Source organism: Scyliorhinus canicula, chromosome 27 (assembly GCF_902713615.1).
Source record: "Scyliorhinus canicula chromosome 27, sScyCan1.1, whole genome shotgun sequence".
NCBI lineage: Eukaryota > Metazoa > Chordata > Chondrichthyes > Carcharhiniformes > Scyliorhinidae > Scyliorhinus > Scyliorhinus canicula.
Window position 1 is genome coordinate 13803749 of NC_052172.1, and position 20645 is coordinate 13824393.

The 20645-nt window shown below is 46.9% G+C and overlaps 1 protein-coding gene across 1 annotated transcript in view; it reads left to right on the forward strand.

Annotated features, from left to right (window-relative positions):
* Positions 1 to 4896: 4896 nt before the first annotated feature.
* The window catches only part of clptm1 (CLPTM1 regulator of GABA type A receptor forward trafficking), a 63415-nt gene continuing 47666 nt past the window's right edge, over positions 4897 to 20645 (forward strand). The window contains exons 1-2 of the mRNA XM_038785973.1: positions 4897 to 5039; positions 19207 to 19331. Of these exons, the coding sequence (XP_038641901.1) occupies positions 4992 to 5039; positions 19207 to 19331 (173 nt within the window). The 5' untranslated portion in view covers positions 4897 to 4991. The remainder of the gene's footprint in view (positions 5040 to 19206; positions 19332 to 20645) is intronic.

Sequence of the window (20645 nt, forward strand, 5' to 3'; positions counted from 1 at the left end):
GTGCATTACCAGCAGTGTGAAACTCCTAATTACTTTTGTAGAAAGTTGTGGGTTCCTCAACGCTCTATTAGAACAGTACAGCACAGAACAGGCCCTTCGGCCCTCGATGTTGTGCCGAGCAATGATCACCCTACTTAAACCCACGTAACCCGTAAACCCGTAACCCAACAATCCCCCCCATTAACCTTACACTACGGGCAATTTAGCATGGCCAATCCACCTAACCTGCACATCTTTGGACTGTGGGAGGAAACCGGAGCACCCGGAGGAAACCCACGCACACAGGGGGAGGACGTGCAGACCCCACACAGACAGTGACCCAGCCGGGAATCGAACCTGGGACCCTGGAGCTGTGAAGCATTGATGCTAACCACCATGCTGCCGTGAGGCCCCAAAACATCAAGCTCTAACATCAAGGACTTCCAACGAAGGTAGTTTATTGCTACGCCGAACAGCAACATATATACAGTACCAACACACTGCCGGAGATCCCTAGGATAACTCCCGTGTTCCCGGCATGTGGCCACTCGGTCTACAATCATTGAGAAAATGTGAACTCCGCCCACTGAAGTTCAAGTGCAAAGTCAACCGTCTGGTTTAACCATTTTTATTCCCCCTTCTTATTTGCCTCTCCTAGAATATTATGTAAACATGGGAGTTAGGAGAAGGGAGAACTATTCGGTCCTGATGCTCTGTATTTTTTTTCATTCTTAAAAAGTACTTCATTCATTCAATTTTGCAAACACAATACATGACAGTTCAAGTTTGACATTGCACAACGTGCAATACAGTTCAGCATGCCACCCTGAGGAGCCTCGGAGCACTGACAATTACAGGTTATAAACATTTCATTTCAAACATGCACTGGTGCATACGGCCCAGTTTCACACGGGTCCCAGTCGTCGGTGTTGTAATTCGATGCTCATTCACTGGGCCAAAGAGGAATAGCAGCCAGTCTTTCCTAAAGAAAGGTGTATTCACAAAATCCAGAGCACACGAGCTCAGGGTCCCTTTTACTTCCTCCCACACAGGTGAAAACCGGTTCTTCTCTGCAGTTCAGAATAATTCCCAAACCTTTCCCCAAATAGTAACAGCTGTTCTTGCTTAAAGCCAGAGAACGCACTTCAAGATGGCAGCATTGACACTTGATTTTCTCTGGTGAGATGGCCTGTGGCCAGAGACATTCTCCAGGTTTTTGCCTTTGGTGATCTTGCCTGTCAATTACACGTGTATCACTTAGCTGATTGGTGGGCTTTCTTGACCAAGGGGCGTGGTTAGCACTGCTTCCTCATGTCGCTGAGGACACGAGCCCCAGGTCACCGTCCATGTGGAGTTTGCACATTCTCCCTGTGTCTGCGTGGGTCTCACCCGCTAAATCCAAAAGATGTTCAGGGTAGGTGGATTGGCCACGCTAAATTGCCCCTTAATTGGAAAAAAAAAATTGGGTACTCCAAATTTATTTTGAAAAATAATTTCTGTGACCTATTTATCCGTGCCCTTGTATGCATCAACTGGCCCCGCGATTCAAATCATCAATTATTATAATAATAATCTTCATTATTGTCACAAGTAGCACAATGGGCACACGGTAGCGCAGGGTCCCAGGTTCGATTCCCGGCTTTATATTATTGCACTGCAATGAAGTTACTGCGAAAATCCCCTAGTTGCAACACTCCGGTGCCTGTTTGGGTACACTGGGAGAATTCAGAATGGCCAATTCACTCGACAGCATGTCTTTTGGGATTTGTGTGAGGAAACCGGACACCCGGAGGAAATCCACGCAGACACGGGGAGAACATGCAGACTCGGCACAGACAGTGACCCAAGCCAGAGATCGAACCTGGGACCTTGGCACTGTGAAGCGACAGTGCTAACCAATGTGCTATCTTACTGCAATAGCTTTCAGTTGCGATTCATTTAAAAAATGGCACGGTGGAACAGTGGTTAGCACTGCTGTCTCACAACGCCAGGGATTTGGTGTTTCATTCCAACCTTGGGGGTGACAGTATGGAGTTTGCACGTTCTCCCCGTGTCTGCGTGGGTTTCCTCTGGCTGCTCCGGTTTCCTCCCACAGTCCACAGGTGTGCAGTTTTAGGTGGGTTGGCCTTGCTAAATTGCACCTTGGTGTCCGAAGATGGGGTGGGGTTACAAGGATAGGGCTGGGGAGTGTGCTTAGGTAGGGTGCTCTTTCGGAGGGTCGGTGCAGACTCGATGGGCCAAACGGCCTCCTATGCCGTTGGGATTCTACTCTAAAATAATGGAGGTGGGGAGTACAGTAGAACAGACGAGTCTCAAGATGGCAGGGCTTCCACAGTAGATGATTTGAAGCAGGAGGATAATGGAAGTTCTTTCCTCTTTAGACTTTTCCTGGACCACAGCAGTTCAGAAAACAAATGAAGTCTAAAAGTTCAAACAGCAGTTGACCCACCTCCGGAATCTTCCTCCCTCTGTCTCTCAGTTTTATCAGGTTTTTTTTATCCCTTTGGTGCTGTTGGTTTGAACAGTGGATGTAACGCACATAATTGCCAGCTTAGCCACTCAGCACAATGTAACAAAAGGATAACATAATAGAAAGCAGTCCAGAAGTTGTGTTTTTTACTGAACTGAAATGTAAGCTCCATTTTCAGCTTAGCTCAGTTGCCAGTTAATTGTCCAACCCTTTCACTGATACCCTTCATAGTGGAGAGGGTGGTTAAGGGCTGAGAAAGCACTGCCTGAGAGTGTAGTGGAGACAGGTTCAATGGAAGGATTCAAGAAGGAATTAGACCCTGAAAAGAAAGAATGTGGAGGGTTACCGGACGAGAAGGCGGGAGAATGGCACTAAGGGAATTGTCTATTTATAGAGCTAGCACAGATACCATGGGTCAAATTGCCTCCTTCTGCACTATAACAATCCCGTGATTCTACAGGGTTGCCAACTGTGATTAAACGTATTTCTGGAGGTTTCCCACGCTCACCACGCTCCAGCCATTAGTCGGCCAACACATTCGGCATTGTGACGTCCTGCCTTCCTACGCCAATCAGAAAGCAAAAAGACTCATTTCCCAATTGGATGATGCTCGTCTATCAGTTAAATTGCCTTTTCTGTTCACCCTATTTTCAATATTTTGATATCTGGTAAAAAGAAATGTTCAAGGGCAGCACGATGGCGCAGTGGGTTAGCCCTGGGATCTCACGGCAACAAGGTCCCAGGTTCGATCCCGGCTCTGGGTCACTGTCCTTTTGGAGTTTGCACATTCTCCCCGTGTTTGCGTGGGTTTCACCCCCACAACCCAAAGATGTGCAGGGTAGGTGGATTGGAAACGTTAAATTGCCCCTTAATTGAAAAAAAAAATTGGGTACTCTAAATTTTAAAAAACCCCAAAAAAAAGAAATGTTCAAAGAATATGAAGAAATAATGTCCCTATTATTTTTCTCTTGAGGACATCGAAATAAGAACAGAATTAGGCCATTCGGCCCCTCAAAGCTTTCACAAAGGGTCAACTGGACTCAAAACATTAGCTCTGTTCTCTCCCTACAGATGCTGCTAGACCTGCTGAGATTTTCCAGCATTTTCTCTTTGGTTTCAGATTCCAGCATCCGCAGTAATTTGCTTTTAACGCTTCAAAATCTGGACGACCCTTCTGCCGAACTGTATCTCTCTGTATGATAAAAACAGAAAATGCTGGATAAATGCATCATCTGAGGAGAGTTCACGCTTGTGTTGAATTCACAGAAGCAGCCACACAGGAAGGGTTGAGAATGAAAGGTTTATTTCAGAAGTATGAAAAGGTTATGTACACAGGTCCCTGCAGGGACTGCTGCGCCTGGCTCACACTCGGGCCGATTTGAAATACTCTTGATTCCCTGTCCCGCTGATAAGGCAGCCCTTCCCCTCAGCGGGGAAGCTCATACTCCACGAATCTCATGGGGAGCCTAATCGGCCCGGCCCTGTTGGGGTTACAACAGTTTGGAATCTGGATGTAAAGTCGCCATTGTCCCAGATGGTCATTGGCTGCTTTCCCATTTGGGAGGGAAGGCTGACTGGTGCTGATTTAACATGAAGATCGCCACACCTCGGGCGAGGTTGAGAAGGCTCATGGATAACCATGGCGTCTACCGGATTTGGCATCAGCCTCCCAGGCCACGCATCTGCCTGGCCCCAGGTTCGCACTCCAAGGCGAGGTTCTGGCTGGAGCAGCGCATGGGCGGCATGGGAGCACTGTTGCTTCACAGCGCCAGGGACCTGGTTCGATTCCTGGCTGAGGTCACTGTCTGCACGTTCTCCCCGTGTCTGCATGGGTTTCCTCCGGGTGCTCTGGTTTCCTCCCACAAGTCCCGAAAGAGGTGCTGTTAGACGAATTGGACATTCTGAATTCTCCCTCTATGTACCCGAACAGGCGCCGGAGCGTGGCGACTCGGGATTTTCACAGTAACGTCACTTCAGTGTTAATGTAAAGCCTACTTGTGACACACCCGCGCCGTTGGCCTCGCTCCATCTGACAAACCAGTCAACCGAGCTAGACTATGGACGATAAGGGAATAGTGTGGATGGGCTTGAGAGTGGTTTCACAGGTCGGCGCAACATCGAGGGCCGAAGGGCCCATACTGCGCTGTAATGTTCCATGTTCATTCATAGAGCCAAACCTCTCCGCCGCTCTCCCTCCCTCTCCAGGCAGATGCTGAGTTCACCCAGCAAGTGGCCTTTTTTGAAAATAAATCAGATCCGGCATCCGCAGTGTTTTGCTTTTATTATGAAAGTAAATTACCGCTGATGCTGGAATCTGAAACGGAGACAAGGAAATGCTGGGCGCTGGCAGTAGGTCCGACAGCGCCGGTGGAGGGAGAAGGGCTGAATGAGCAGAGGTGACACTTGGCGGGTGGGGGCACTTCCGCCAGCATCAAAGATGGCGGGCACCTCACTTGTCACAGGCCCGCGAGATTCCCGTCTGACCTCCGCGCCCCCCCTCAAATCCCGCAGTTAAAGGTGTTGCGGGCCGGCGGGAGGGAAGATGGCGGCGCAGGAAAGCGAGGCGCCGGTCAGTCCGGCCAACGGCGAGGTGAGAGCCAGAGAGAGAGCTAGGGGCCGGGGAGCCGAGGGGAGGGCAGCCGGCCGCTCAGAGGCACCGGCACCGGCGGAGGAGGAGGCCTCGGATCCCGGGCTTCAGTCAGCGGCCTTTGGGCAAGCCGGTCATCCCCGGGCAGGAGCAGCCCAGAGGCCGCGGACTGTCACTGAGGGAGGGGGGGAACCGACCCCCCACCCGGCAGCCGGTGGAATTTAAATTCAATTAATAAAACCCTGGGAGTAGCGAAAGCCCACCCTGACCCCCACCCGGGGGGGGCAATCCTCCCTCCTCACCCACTCCAACCCCTCCAGACAGAGCTGCCCCCCCCCCCCCCCCCCCCACATACTATCCTCTGCGGCCACTGTGAGCGGGTGAAATACCCCAGCTCAAAACGCTCCCCCTGCCCAGATGGCATCGGGGTCCGATTGCTGATGTAGCCCACGGGTGTGCAGGTTGGGCCGATCGACCGTGTCACGTTTCCATTAACCGGTGAGGTCGGGGGATTGGGCCCAGGCCGGCCTGCTTTTTCGAAGGGTCGATGTGGACTCAATGGGCTGAATAGACTGCTCCTGCACTTTACATTCTGTGACTCGATGGGCTGAATGGCCTCCTCCTGCACTGTAAATTCTACGACTCGATGGGGCGAATGGCCTCTTGCACTGTACATTCTACGACTCGATGGGCGGCAAGGCCTCCTCCTGCACTGTTAGGGATTCTCTGATCATCCGGGAATGTTCCCATTCCCGCCACAGCGCTTTGCGGTTGGCTCTTAACTGCCCCTCTCTTCTCTTTCTTCCCCCCCCCCCCCCCCCCACCTCTCCGAGGCAGCTGAGTGGGTCGCTCGTTTCGAGGGGTGGTGAGGGACGGGCGACCAATGCTGGCCTTGCTGGTGAGATCCATATACCTGTATAATCGTGCGGGGAGAGAAAGAGATTTCTGCTGGATGAAGAGTTTAAATTTAGCAGGGGGTGGGGGCGCACGGTTTGAAACATGTGCAGCCCAGCCTCTGAAGTTCCGTAATCTCCAGGGCAACGGGCCAAGTGCTGGAAAATGGAATGAGGGTTGGGTGGTTCATGTCTCAGCTGACACAGGCGGTGGGCAGAGTGGCCTCCTGTTCCACTTTTTTTTAATTTCTGAGAAGTGGCAATGTGCAGGGATGTGGGGAACTGTGGCAGTATGTGAATTGCTCCTTGCGAGAGCATGCATCAGTGCCGTGGGCTGAATGGAGTGAAATTAGGAAGCACCGAAGGGTGGCTGAAGTTGGGAACTCTCACCCGCAATAGACACAATAGGTCACTTGTTAATTTTCAATCTGAGATTGAGAGGTTTTTGGCTAATCAGAGGTGTGAATGGATATGAATGTCAGACCTGGGAGCAGGAGTAGGCTATTCGGCCCTTCGAGCCTGCTCTGCCATGCCATAAGATCACATATGATCACATGCTCTCTCTCATCCCTATTGCATCATCTTGGGTTTCCAGTAGTTGGATATCTTTGCCTGAGTTTTCACACCGCTTTCAGCTGAAAGCGAAGAAGTCACATGGGAACAAGTGAAGAAGGGAAGCCAAAACATAGGCCTTAACAGCAGGGCGAGGCCATTTGGCCCATCAAACCATCCCCACCATTCAATCAGATCTACGCTGATCTGATTCTGGCTGCTGTCTTGACCCCTTTCCTGTCTGCTCATTCTTAATCCCTGGCTCCCTAGTCGATCAAAAATATCTGAGCCTCCACTGCTTTCCTAGGGAAGAGAATGCCACAGATGAACTCCTTCTCTGAGAGAACAAAATTCTCCTGAACAAAATCTCTATCTGGAAACCTCTTATTCCCAAACTGTGTCCCCTAGTCTCTCCCACAAAGGGCAACATCTGGTATCTGTCAAGTCCCCTCGGGATTTTGTATATTTGAATAAGATCACATTTCATTCTGAACGCCAATGGATGTGGGGCAAAGTTAGGTATGTGGAGTTGGGTCAGAGAATGAGGGGACAGGATTGAGGGACTGAATGGCTTCCTTCTGTTCCTGTGTGTTTGCAACAGAACGCAACTGAGGTGAGGGACTGCAGAGATGAATGTGCGGCTAGTAAGGTTGAACCCCCCCCTTAAGGGTAGCACAGTAGGATTGTGGATAGCACAATCGCTTCACAGCTCCAGGGTCCCAGGTTCGATTCCGGCTTGGGTCACTGTCTGTGCGGAGTCTGCACATCCTCCCCGTGTGTGCGTGGGTTTCCTCCGGGTGCTCCGGTTTCCTCCCACAGTCCAAAGATGTGCGGGTTAGGTGGATTGGCCATGATAAATTGCCCTTTAGTGTCCAAAATTGCCCTTAGTGTTGGGTGGGGCTACTGAGTTATGGGGATAGGGTGGAGGTGTTGACCTTGGGTAGGGTGCTCTTTCCAAGAGCCGGTGCAGACTCGATGGGCCGAATGGCCTCCCCCTGCACTGTAAATTCTATGTAAAATCTATGACCTTCCAGTAAAGGCACAGCTTGATCTGAATTGATGTCTTCACGCTAAAGAGAAGGACAAACCTGGCTTGCTATAGTGCATTTTGCAACCTTAAACTATTGGAAAAGATTGGAAAGGCTAGGGTTATTTGTGTCACAAGTAGGCTTACATTAACACTGCAATGAAATTAATGTGAAAAGTCCCTAGTCGCCACATTCCGGCGACTGTTCACATAGGGAGAATTCAGAATGTTCAATTCACCTAACAAGCACGTCTTTTGGGATTTATGGGAGGAAACCGGAGCACTCAGAGGAAACCCACGCAGACACTTGGAGAAGGTGCAGACTCTGCGCAGTCAGTGACCCAAGCTGGGAATCGAGCCTGGGACCCTGGTGCTGTGAAGCAACAGTGCTAACCAATGCGTTACCGTGCCACCGCCCTTTCTTCGGAAGGTTGATAGTTTTTTTAAAATTTAGAGTACCCTATTACTTTTTTCCAATTAAGGGGCAATTTAGTGTGGCTAATCCACCCACCCTGCACATCTTTAGGGTTGTGGGGACAGAACCCACACAGACTCGGAGAGAATGTGTAAACTCCACATGGACAGTGACCCAGAGCCGTGATCGAACCTGGGTCCTCAGTGCTGTGAGGCAGCAGTGCTAACCACTATGCCACCCCTGCTGAGAAGAGTTTTAATTGAGGTGCATAAAATTATGAGGGCTTCTTCCCTTTTTCCTTTAGCAGAGCGGTTAATAACTCAAAGGCATAGATTTAAACAGTACTGGTATGATTAGAGGGGAGGTGAGACTTTATTTTTTTAAAAACTCACTCCTCCTCGAAATGGCGGTAGAGGCAGGACGCCTCCGGTATCGGACAGGAGCTTGAAATGCTGTGTCCTACAAGGCTATTGTCATGTGAGAGTACCTTTTAAGAAATGGGTGGTTATAAATGGGTGTGTATATAAATATCTGTAGTGAGAGTACCTTTAAAAAATGGGTGTTTACTACTGCAGTGATGTCAGAGAATGGGTGGAGCTGGGCTTACTTTCGTTTTTGAGCAGGCTGCAGGGTGTGTTTTAGTTTTGTTTTCAGTGTTGGAGCTGAAGCCAGACAGAGCAGGTGCACTGCTGTTCTCTCTGCCATCAAAAGACTATCTCTTGATCATTTGGTGAATTCAGAATTATAAATGTTTTCAGTAGTGACTTTAACGTGATGTGCTTCTGATAAAGATTTTGTTTTTCAGTCATCTGGATGTTAAAAGGAAAGCTTAAAGGATTACTTAGTGTTGTAGTCTTTGGGGGTTGTATTTGAATTAATGGTTGCTAAGATGTTCACTATGTTTTAAAAAGGTTAACTTGAGTTCATAGAATAAACATTGTTTTGCTTTAAAAAAAAAACTTTTCCATTTCTGCTGTACCACCTGTAGAGTGGGCCGTGTGCTCCCCATACGAAATGAAATGAAATGAAAAATTAAATTAAATGAAACCACAATCTATTAAAAGTTGTGGGTCAGGTGAACTCCATGATACACTTAGGGGTTCTCTAAACCCTGGCCGATAACACTATGGATCAAGAATTGAAAAGTGTGCACATTCTCATCGTGTTTGCGTGGGTTTCACCCCCACAACCTGAAAGATGTGCAGGCTAGGTGGATTGGCCACGCTAAATTGCCCCTTGGAAAAAAAATGAATTGGGTAGTCTAAATTTATACAAAAAAAGAGAGAATTGAAAAGTGGGATTATTCTGAATAGCTTTTCTTTTGGCAGTCCTGGCGATTGTGGGCCGAATGACTGTCCTTTTCTGTGTAAATTTCTATAGTTCTGTGAACTTCAGAGAACATTGCAGACAATGCCCATACACAAAGTGTCATCACCGTTGGCAATACAGCAGTAATTTGTGCACAAGAAGTTTCCGAAGTAATGGGGTGAATTCTGTTTCTGACGTTGGTTGAGTGATAAATATTGACCAGGAGACCAGAGAGAAGCAATCTTGCTTAAAGGGAAGACAAGGTTTTAGTTTAACATCTCCTCTCTCCGTCCATACTCCACTGAAGTGGCAGTCTAGATCCTAAATCTCTTCCCTGAACCTGTTAATGTGGTTCAGAGACCAGACTAGCAGACAAAAGCAAATTACTGTGGATGCTGGAATATGAAACAAAAACAGACAATGCTGGACATTCTCAGCAGGTCTGACAGCCTCTGTGGAGAGAGAAGGGATCTAATGTTTCAAGTGTGGATGACTCTTTGTCAAAGCATTTGTCAGAGATTGTGAGCTGAGGATTATCACATCAGATTTGTGGGCAGCACGGTCGCACAAGTTGATAGCACTGTGGCTTCACAGCGCCAGGGTCCCAGGTTCGATTCCCCGCTGGGTCACTGTCTGTGCAGAGTCTGCACGTTCTCCCCGTGTCTGCGTGGGTTTCCTCCCGGGTGCTCCGGTTTCCTCCCACAGTCCAAAGACGTGCAGGTTAGGTGGATTGGCCATGCTAAATTGCCCTTAGTGTCCAAAAAGGTTAGGTGGGGTTATTGGGTTACGGGGATAGGGTGGAAGTGAGGGCTTAATGTGGTGCAGACTCGATGGGCTGAATGGCCTCCTTCTGCACTGTATGTTCTATCAGTCATGATCTCATTGAATGGAGGAGACTCGATGGGCTGAGTGGCCTACTTCCGATCCTACGCCTTGTGGTCCAACTGGAGGCTGTCAATATAAACTAGTCCCCAAGAAATCCAGTCGGGAATTCAGAAGAAACTTCACCCAGGAAGTGGTGAGAATGTGCAAGTCACTCCCACAGGGAGTGGTTGAAGCGCATAGTGTAGATGTATTTAAGGGCAGGTTTGATCAGCATATGGGCATAGCAAATTGGTTATGCTGATAGAATTAGATGAGGAAAGAGCAGTAGAACGTTTGGTTGGACAGAATGGCGTGTTTCTTTGATAACCTGTGCAGTTCTGTTGAATCCATACCCGCCAGCCTATAAAGCAACACGTTCAAAATCTCAACCTGTGTAAATCTAAATTTGTGTGAACCGCTTTTTCCTCGTGTTGTCTCTGTTTCCTTTGTCAATTGCTTTAATTCTGTGTCCTCTGGTTACTGACCCTTCAGCCATTGAAGACATTGGCGATCGCTAGAAACCCTGAGGGCCAATTGGGATATTAAAACATTTTGATTGGGCCGCCGGGAGGGGGACTGGGTTTGGTGGATATTGGGGACATGTTGGAGGAGGAAAATGGGAAAGTTGGGAGTCGGGGATGTGTGGGGAGTGTTGCATACGTCTTGCAGGCTCTGATGCATGCATGCCTGCAGCAGTGGCAAATTCCAGTGTATTTCGCAGCAAGCAAATAAAGGTGCACTTGAGGCCTTGGAGGAGAAGTGGCCTGTAGCAAATACCCCTAAACCCCTCAGGATTTGAACCACCTGTATCAGAGCTCCTCTTTGCCTTCTCTGCTTAAAGGAGAGTATTCCTAGTTTCTGGAGCCATTGTAGTAAATCTCTTCTGTACCCTCACCAAACCCTTCGTGTCTTTCCTAAAGTGTCATACCCGGACTTGGACGTGCAAAAGTCCAACTGAGGCTGAACTAGTGTTTTATATAGGTTCAGCATAACCGCCTTGCTTTTGTACTCTTATCTAATAAAGTGCAGGATTTACTGTGCCTCAACTGTTTATGTTAACCTGACCTTGTCTCCTTTCAAAGATTTGTGTGCACACACCCTCTTAGTTAATGCACCAACTTTAATATTGTACTTTTTAAAATTTGTTTAGCTTCCCCTCATTCTTTCTACCAAAATGAGTTGCCTCACACCCTGTCCTCTTGAGCCTATTATTTTCCTCACTTTCCTGTGCTTTCAAGTATTGTGTCATGTACAAGTTGCTTCCTGTTCCCTGTCCAATTCATTAACGTATATCAAACAAACAGCAGAGGTCCATGCGGAATCCTGGTGGACGTCACTTCATACCTCCTTCCAGTCAGAACAAAGAGCTATTCACCATCCAGACATTGTGTATCGGTGACGTATTGCTCGGCTCTTGTATGTTTTGGTTAGTTCGCAAAGCTCTCATCTGACTTTGGCCGTGGTTCGTGTCCTACTGAGCTGACCATTGCTGCAGTTGAGGGCTTGTCAGCTTGAGAAGTGGAGGCTGAATAACACTCCTGTTACTTACAGGGTAGTTGCTCGTTGCATCCAAATTCAGTGGACTGAAGGGGGGTATGGATGTTACAGCAGGTCTGAGACCAGGTAATACAATCAAAGAACAAAGAAAAGTACAGTGCAGGAACAGGCCCTTCGGCCCTCCCAAGCCTGCACCGACCATGCTGCCCATCTAAACTAAAATCTTCTACATTCCGGGGTCCGTATCCCCATCCTATTCATGTCAAGATGCCCCTTAAGCGTCACTATCGTCCATGCTTCCACCACCACCTCCGGCAGCGCGTTCCAGGCACCCACTACCCTGGTAATGGTCTGCATGGCTCATGAACGGAGAGAGGTTGCCTCCAAGAAGTAAGTGGCTCCTCTTGTACCAAGTGTGTTCTTCCTGCCTCAGCACCTCTTAACCCACAACATGTCTCAAGCTGTGGAACTTTTCAATCCTGTCGATTCCCTTCGAGAAACCTGTGGGCTTTCGCTTGACCATGCCAGCTTACTTTCTCATTTGCCCTGTCTTCTCTTTCTTGCTCCAAGACTGGGGATTTCAGCATGAACCCCAAGTCTCCATCTTAAACTGAAGCTCATGAAATATGCGTATTACCCACAATTGGCTTGCCCTGCAGAGAGCTGGCACGGGCCGGATGACCGCCTTCTGTACTGAAATGATTCCAACCCTAATGAGGGGTGGGGAGAGAGAGTCTTTCTAACATAGAACATACAGTGCAGAAGGAGGCCATTCGGCCCATCGAGGCTGCACCGACCCAATTAAGCCCTCACTTCCACCCTAGCCCTGTAACCCAATAACTCCTCCTACCTTTTTGGTCACTAAGGGCAATTTATCATGGCTAATCCACCTAACCTGCACGTCTTTGGACTGTGGGAAGAAACCGGAGCACACGGAGGAAACCCACGCAGACACTGGGAGAATGTGCAGACACCGCACAGACAGTGGTCCAGAGGGGAATCGAACTTGGGACCTTGGCGCTGTGAAGCCACAGTGCTATCCACTAGTGCTACCGTGCTGCACATAGCGAGTACATAGCTTGTACTCCTGGTCAGAATGCTGTCATGATGGACAATTATGTCTAACCCCGACCTTTCTCCATTGTCACGTCACTCTACTGCTGGGAATGTCTCTCGTGGTTCCTCTAAGCTATAATCACTGCATCCTGTACACCCTCCCCTCTCACTGCTGAAATTAAGGTACGTGGCAGTTTCACACAACCAAACCTATTGTTTCCCAAGGTCTCAGAACCTTGCCTCAGGCTTTTGCTGCTCAAACTTGGTCGAGTGAGTTATCTTTTTGCCATTTTCAACCTTGGTGGCTTCTACTAGATAATTTCTCACCAAATGGTAAAGCATTAAATGCATTTTTGTGACCTTGATTTTCTGCTTGCCCCTGCCAAAACAGTTGCTATGGGAACACTTCTTCCAGGCTACCTTTTCTATCACTCACCATCCCCTCACAGTGTTCTGAAAGCCTTATTGCTCAGATTGTGTTTTTTCTGTATCTCTCCAGTTGCTTTACATTCTGCTCTCATGTGACAAGTGCTGTATAATAACTTGCAATTCAAAGAAAGGACAGCTTGGTTAAAGCTGGTTAAAGAGTTATGTTTTGCACAGCAGAGAGAGAGCGGGCAGCGAGCTTTAGGGAGGGACTGAAAAGCACAGGCACCAATGTCAGGATTGATGCAAGTGTAGCAGTCACAGGAGGCCAAGGCTGGAGGAAGGCAGAGATCTTGGCAGGGTGGACGTTACAGAAATGGGGAAGGAGGAAGGCCGTGTACACCAGGAAGGGGATTTTAACACCCCGTTGACAATGCACCGGCAGCCGATGTGGCTCAATGAGCACACGGCTGATGGGTGAACGGGACTTCAGTGTGAGCTCGGGAATGAGCAACAGGACTTTGGTTGTCCTTGACTTAACCAAGGCAAAACGCTGGGTGATTCGTCTGGAGACCATTGGAACAGTCAAGTGGAAAGGTAACAAAAGTATGGATGAGGGCGTCGGCACCAGATGGTACTAGGTATCCAAAAATTAATTAGTTACTCTGATTGTTACATTGAACTTATAACACAAAAATGCTCAACTGGTATATGCCTCATCGACTTCCCTTCCTTCATGAAGCATGCTGTTCTTTTCTCCCTAATGTGTTTATCCAACTTCCCTTTTAAATGAAGATTCTATAACGATCACCTCGGCCCTGCCGTGTGGTGCCGAATTCCACATTCTCACCATTCTCTGGGTAAAAGTGTTTCTCCTGAATTCCCTATGGGGCTGTCTCTAATAATGGGGCTGTCTCTTAACTTTGGCCTCTCCTGTAAGTGGGAGCATCTTTTCTAAATTGGCTCAATTCAATCCTTTTGTAATCTTATAAGACCTTGATCTGGCCACCCCTCCAGTCTTCTCCTTTGTAATCGGAAGCTATAACTTTAGTAGTTAAGGTTTTTTAGCATGCCATCTGTGACTTGAGTGCATTGCCATTATTTTAGGAATTTGCATTGATTTATTTAAAAATCCACCGACAGGTTCCTGAAATCTGAAGTTGGTGTCTTCAGTTTGTAGATCAGTAGCACGGCTTTTCACATCAAAATAATACTGGAGTTTGGGGTCTTAAGGTGGTTGTGTACATGGAGTTGTACCTTAACCTGTAACAGTGATCTGCTGCCTGTTTAATATTAAAAGGGATTTGATGGGGTAGCCGAGGTGAAACCTCTGGTGGGAGAAATTAAACACACAATCTTGCGCTTAGGAACCCGCCTTCTTGGCCGAGTTCTTTAACAGCTGATGGGGTTATTCTGCATGGTGCCATAGACCCTAGGCCTGCATAGTTATTGTGTGTCAGTGTGTTGTAAATGTCATCTTGTGCTGTGGAATTATCCTGATTGTGGAACTAGGGTGTTGCAAAGCTGATTATTGCAAAGAAGCTCAGCAGTCTGTGCGAAGTCTGCACGTCCTCCCGTGTGTGCGTGGGTTTCCTCCGGGTGCTCCGGTTTCCTCCCACAGTCCAAAGATGTGCAGGTTAGGTGGATTGGCCGTGCTAAATTGCCCGTAGTGTCCTAAAAAGTAAGGTTAAGGGGGGGTTGTTGGGTTACGGGTATAGGGTGGATACGTGGGTTGAGTAGGGTGATCATTGCTCGGCATAACATCGAGGGCCGAAGGGCCTGTTCTGTACTGTTCTGTGTTCTATGTTCTAGAACACGTCCAGATGTGACATGAGGGCGAGTGAGGGCAGCAGAGCTTTGGACTGGGAAAAACCTTTCCATATCTTGGAATTTTCATGCGTTAAGACGATGTTAGTACCTTTTTAAGAAATGGGTGTTTATCAAATAGCTGCAGTGATATCAGTGTGTGGGTGGAGCTTGGCTGTCTGTCTTTTTACTTTCGTTTTGAGCGGAAAAGCTGCTTTGCGGCTCTGTTTTTGGTTTCGTTTTCATAGTTGGAGAGTTGTATTCAAAGCAAGCAGATGTGTAATCTTTCTCGCTACAAGCTAAAGAATGTATTCAGCTCACTTGATGATTTCAAAGTAATACCTGTTTCTGTAGAGAATTTAAACCTGCTGTCTTTGTAAAAAGGGTTTAACTTATGGATGTTGCTAGGAAAGGTATTAAGGGTCACCTATAGAGTATTGTATCTGTTGGGTTACATATGTTGGTAGTTGATAAGATGTTTAGTGTGTTTATAAAATGTTAACTGGGTTCATAGAATAAACATTGTTTTGTTTAAAAAAAACTTATGGTCTCTGTTGCATAACACCTGGAGAGTGGACCCTTGTGCTCCCCATAACCAAAATCTATTGAAAGTCGTGAGTCAGGTGAACTCCATGATATATTTTGGAGTTTTCTAAATCTTGGCCCATAACAAAACAAATATCCAGACTGAAACTGGTCACTTTTGTAATGGATCCATGCCAATGTTGGTTTCATGAGATGGGGTAGCCGAGGTGAAACCTCTGGTGGGAGAAATTAAACACACAATCTTGCGCTTAGGATTTCCTTCCACTCTTTGTTAGTATATCCTATTCCTTTGTTCCTCTTTACAAAGCTTCCCCTTTGCTGTTCATCTCAACTATTCCTTGTGGTGACCAGTTCTACATTTTAACCTTTCTCTGGGTAAAGAGGTTTCTGCTGATTTTACTGCTGGATGTATTAATAACTATCACTTGTGACCCATATTCTGGTTTCACCTACCAGGCATCCCTCATCTGTGTGTCTGATCTACCAAACCCTTTCATAACTTTAACAACCTCTGTCAAGTCGCTTCTCAGTCCCAGCCTGTTCAATCTTCCCTGATGGGTATAATTGCTCCATTCTGTTTGATTTGATTATGGAGATGTAGAAAGAATTCCATGCAGATGGTTTTGAATTCTCTTGTCCTTATTTCCTGGCGGTTGGTATTGTGGCATACCGTTAGTTTGCAATGACCAGTGAAGTGACGCGGAAGATGCAAGTCAATGCAACTGAAGTCATAATTTTAGTAGGAGGAATATGAATTAGATAGAAAACTTTGAAAAGGAGTGCAGAACGGGGTGTTAAAGGGGGTGGGGGGGGAGGGGTTAAGAATACTAAGGTTTGCATGCAATGTCATTCGCTTGTGCACAAAGGCAGAGAATATCAATGCAAGGAAATTGCTACATCACTGGTTTGACCCCACGAGAATATTGTGTTCGAGTTTAGGCACCGCACTGTAAGAAGGATGCCATGGTCACTGAGGGCGTGTGGAAGTGATTAAGTGTTCCTGACAAAAGAGGAATGCTACCAAAGCTTTTCATGTTGCACTCATCAGAGAGCTATGCAAGATGAACCATCAGTAAAGGAAACAATTTATACTGCATGCAAAGTGAGTGCTGATTGATTAGTCTGGTGGAAGACTTGTCAAGGGCATGGCCACGCATTGCACCTTTCCCAGCTAAATGAAAACTTAGGGGATCTGTCAGTCTGTGATTCATTGCCCAATCAGAGTCGACCTGCCTGTTTGAATTTGAAACAAAAGCTTGGCAGTTAACTGTTCTCTGCTGCATTCCCCTTGGCAAATGCCCTTGCCATGGCAACACTTCTACAATCAGTTCACTTGCCAACTATTCCGCATTCTCTTCTCATGCGGTATAAATTGTTCCCTTTTACTGGTGATTTATCTTCACGAGTGAGTGCAAGTCAAAAAGCTTTGATTGCATGTCTTTTTTTTTGCAATCCACCGCTTCTGTACAAATAAGTGACAATTAAAAGTGCTCTACTAGAATGCTACCACACACGGGATTTCAGTTTCACGGCGAGGCTGATGTAGATAGGATTGCTCCCCCTGGCGTGGGGGAGATTGTGAGATTTAGTTGGTACAGAGTTTTACGGCAGTAAATAAGGAGAAATTGACAGGAAAGTCAGTAGGAGGATGTAAATTTTAAGTAATTGGCATTTAAAAAAAAAGATAAAAAATTTCGAGTACCCAATCATTTTTTTCCAATTGAGGGGCAACCCTGCACATCTTTGGGTTGTGGAGGCGAAACCCACGCAAACACGGGGAGAATGTGCAAACTCCACACGGACCGTGACCCAGAGCCGGGATCGAACCTGGGACCGTTGCGGCGCTGTGATGCAGCAATGCTAACCACTGCCACCGTGCTGCCCGTAATTACCATTTTTACACAGCTGAATATGATCTATGTTTTTCCCGGCGACCCATTGGCCAGCCCTCGGAACCCACAATTATGTAACACCATTTTTTGAAAAAGTTTGTTGGTCGCCTAAATACTATTTCCTGCACTGAAATTAAGATATTTAATATGTTCTGCATTCACAAGTAGGTGGGAATGGTTCTGCATGCTCAATTAGAATGTTGTACTGCATGTTGTAATTGGCAATGGGTGTGAATGTAGGCTGGTTAGGAACATTGGAAATTCTCATGAATGGGACATAATTGCAGTATGCGCACCTCCTCATTTAATTAATTATCTTTATTGTCACAAATAGACTTACATTAACACTACAATGAAGTTACTGTGAAAAGCCCCGAGACGCCTGTTCAGGTACACAGAGAGAGAGAATAATGTCCAATCCACCTAACAGCATGTCTTTCGTGACTTGGGGTAAGGAAACTGGAGCACCGGAGGAAACCCACGCAGACACTGGGAGAATGTGCAGACTCCGCACAGACAGTGACCCAAGCCGAGAATTGAACCTTGGACCCTGGAGCTTTGTTTCTCAGTTAGAAATGGTTCCCGGGTTAAATAGAATCTTTTCTTCTTGTTCAGGCTGTGGGGCAGTTGAAAATGGGTTAAACTGCAATGGTTTTATCAACCATCTGTGCGAACACGGTTTAAAATGCACCAGAGCATTCCATTCACCTCCTGGGCTAGCGGTCTTCAGCCGCACTTTGGGGGGCCGGACTATTGGCTCTCGCGCGGAGGAATTGCACTGCGTTCAATCGGAGGAGTTCTGCCAGTGACGACTGCGCTCAGGAAAGATTTGGTTTGTACAGTATTTATCAGTTAGGGTCCGGGGTGTGGGGAAACATGCTTTGCAGTCTTGGATAGCCAGCTGGGTGCGCGTGTGTGTGTATGGGGGCGGCTGGAAACAGTGACACACACTGGAGGTCACTTTTGGTGACCCTTTTATCAACACCCCGCGACCCAGCCGAGGGTTGCGATCCCCATTTGAAAAAAACACTTATCGAGAATGCCCTACTTGAAAAGTTCATGGATGCCGATTCAATAATAACTTTGAAAAGGAAATTGAATAAGTGCTTGAAGAAGTGGTAAAAATCTCCGAGCTATGTTGGGAAAGGTTGAGGAATGGGACTAATTGGACAGCTCCTTCAAAGAACTGGGATCGACATGATGGGCTGAATGGCCTCTTGTGGTGTATCACTGAGTCTATGGTTTTCTCAGTGGAGTGTTAATTTAGACATTTCCAAATTTAACATCTTCGTCACATAAACAGCAAGTGATGTCAATCAGGCTTGAATTTTCATTTTTCGATAACTCTATACTGTTCAATCCTTTGAATTTTAATGTTTAGTATGCATAAGTGAATTTTATTTGCAGGCATATTTGGCTGCTTATTTCAATGCTGTTCTAACGCAGCTGTTGAAAAACCACCCAGTAAATAAATGAGGAGAAATATCTTTTTTTTTTAAAGTCTTGAGTTTATCTAGGGGTTCCAAAGCCTTTTGCGTTTGAAGTATAATCGCTTGTTGTTTGGAAAAAGAGGCAGCCAATTTGTACAAAGTAAGCTCCCACGAACAGCAGTGAAGTAGATTCCTTGGTTTCACATCTCTTCCAAAAGACGACACTTCCAGCAGGGCGAAAAGAAACAAGCTATCAAAGCTTTTCACCTTGCACTCATCAGGACAGCTATGTCAACAGTAAAGGGAACAACAATTTATACTGCATGAGAAGAGAGTGCTGAATAGCGTACGAGTCTAGATTTTGGCTCCGGAGTGTGACTCGAACCCACAATCTTCTGAAAGAGTTAACCGACAGAGCCACGGCGGAAAATATCTCCGCCATTTATGCGAACCGTGTCCACTTTGTTCCATTGTTTCTGCCCCTCGCTCAATCACTTGTTTATGTTTGCATTCTGCAGGTCAGCAGTGAGTTGGTTGCTGATGGGCAACTCCAAGTATCGGAAGGTAATCAGGTCGAGGCGAACCCACCTCCGCAGCAGCAGCCCCCCAATGCCTGGCAAGTGATCAAAGGGGTTTTATTCAGGTACGGGCTGCATCATGTTCAGAAATATTACCGCCCTTGAAAGGACGTAATGAAGATCCAGCAGGGATGAGGGGGTTGTAGTTGTGAAGGTGGATGAAAGTTGATGGGTAGAAATTATTTCCTCTGGGAGGGGGCTTCACCTTGAAATAAAAGCTAAGCCGTTCAGTGATTATTTCATGAAGCACTTTGCACCGAGTAATGGGAATCTGGGTCTCACTTCCTCCAAAAAGCTGTGGAAGTTACATAATGAACATAGGAATTTGGAGCAGGAGGAAGAGGCCACTCGGCCCCTCAAGCCTGCTGCACCATTCAAATAGGTCATGGCTGATCTAATTGTACTCCCACATTCCTGCCAACCCCCGATGACCTTTCACCCCCTGGTTAATCAAGAATCTAACCACCTCTACCTTAAAAATATTCAAAGACACTGCTTCCTGTCTTTTGAGGAAAAGAGATCCAAGGTTACTCAGTCTTCTAGCTCTGGATTCTCCCAACAAGAGGAAACATCCTCTCCGCATCCACCCTGTCAAGACCCCTCGGCATCTTAAAAGGTTTCAATCAAGTCGCTTCTTGCTCTTCTAGACGCCAGTGGGAACAAGCCCAGCCTGTCCAACCTTTCCTCATAAAACAATCCACCCATTCCTGTTACTAATCTGGTCAACCTCCTCTGAACGGGTTCCAACCCTTTCACATCCTTCCTTGAATAAGGAGAACAATACTGTGCACAATGCTCCAGATGTGGTCTCGCCAGTGCCCTGTGCAACTGAAGCAGAATCTCCCTACTTTTGTAATCCATTCCCCTCACAAATTATAACCTTCTATTAGCTTTCATGATCACTTGCTGTACCTTTTGTGATTCATGTGCCATAGGACACCCAGATCCCTCTGAATCTCGGAGCTCTGCAATCTCTCGCCATTTAGATAATAACCTTTTTTTATTCTTCCAGCCAAAATGGAGAATTGAACGTTTGCCCATATTTTATCCTCCATTTGTCAGATCTTTGCCTTCTCGACTTGTATGTCGCTTTATAGGCTACTTGGGCCTTTGCAATTTACTTTCCTACCTAGCTTTGTGTCGTCAGCAAATTTAACAACAGTACCTTCAATTCCATCATCCAAGTTATTGTATCCAATTGAGGCCTGTGGAGGCACTCTTGTCTCAGCCTGCCAACCAATTAGTGGTGAGGGAGCACAGACTCGCAAGCAGAATAACGAAGCAGGAGCTGAAGCCTACAGAGGTCACTGGAACATGGAATGTCTGGCCCCTCATGGCTATGTAAATTGAAAAGGAATTGGGTAGCATTTGAAGATGAT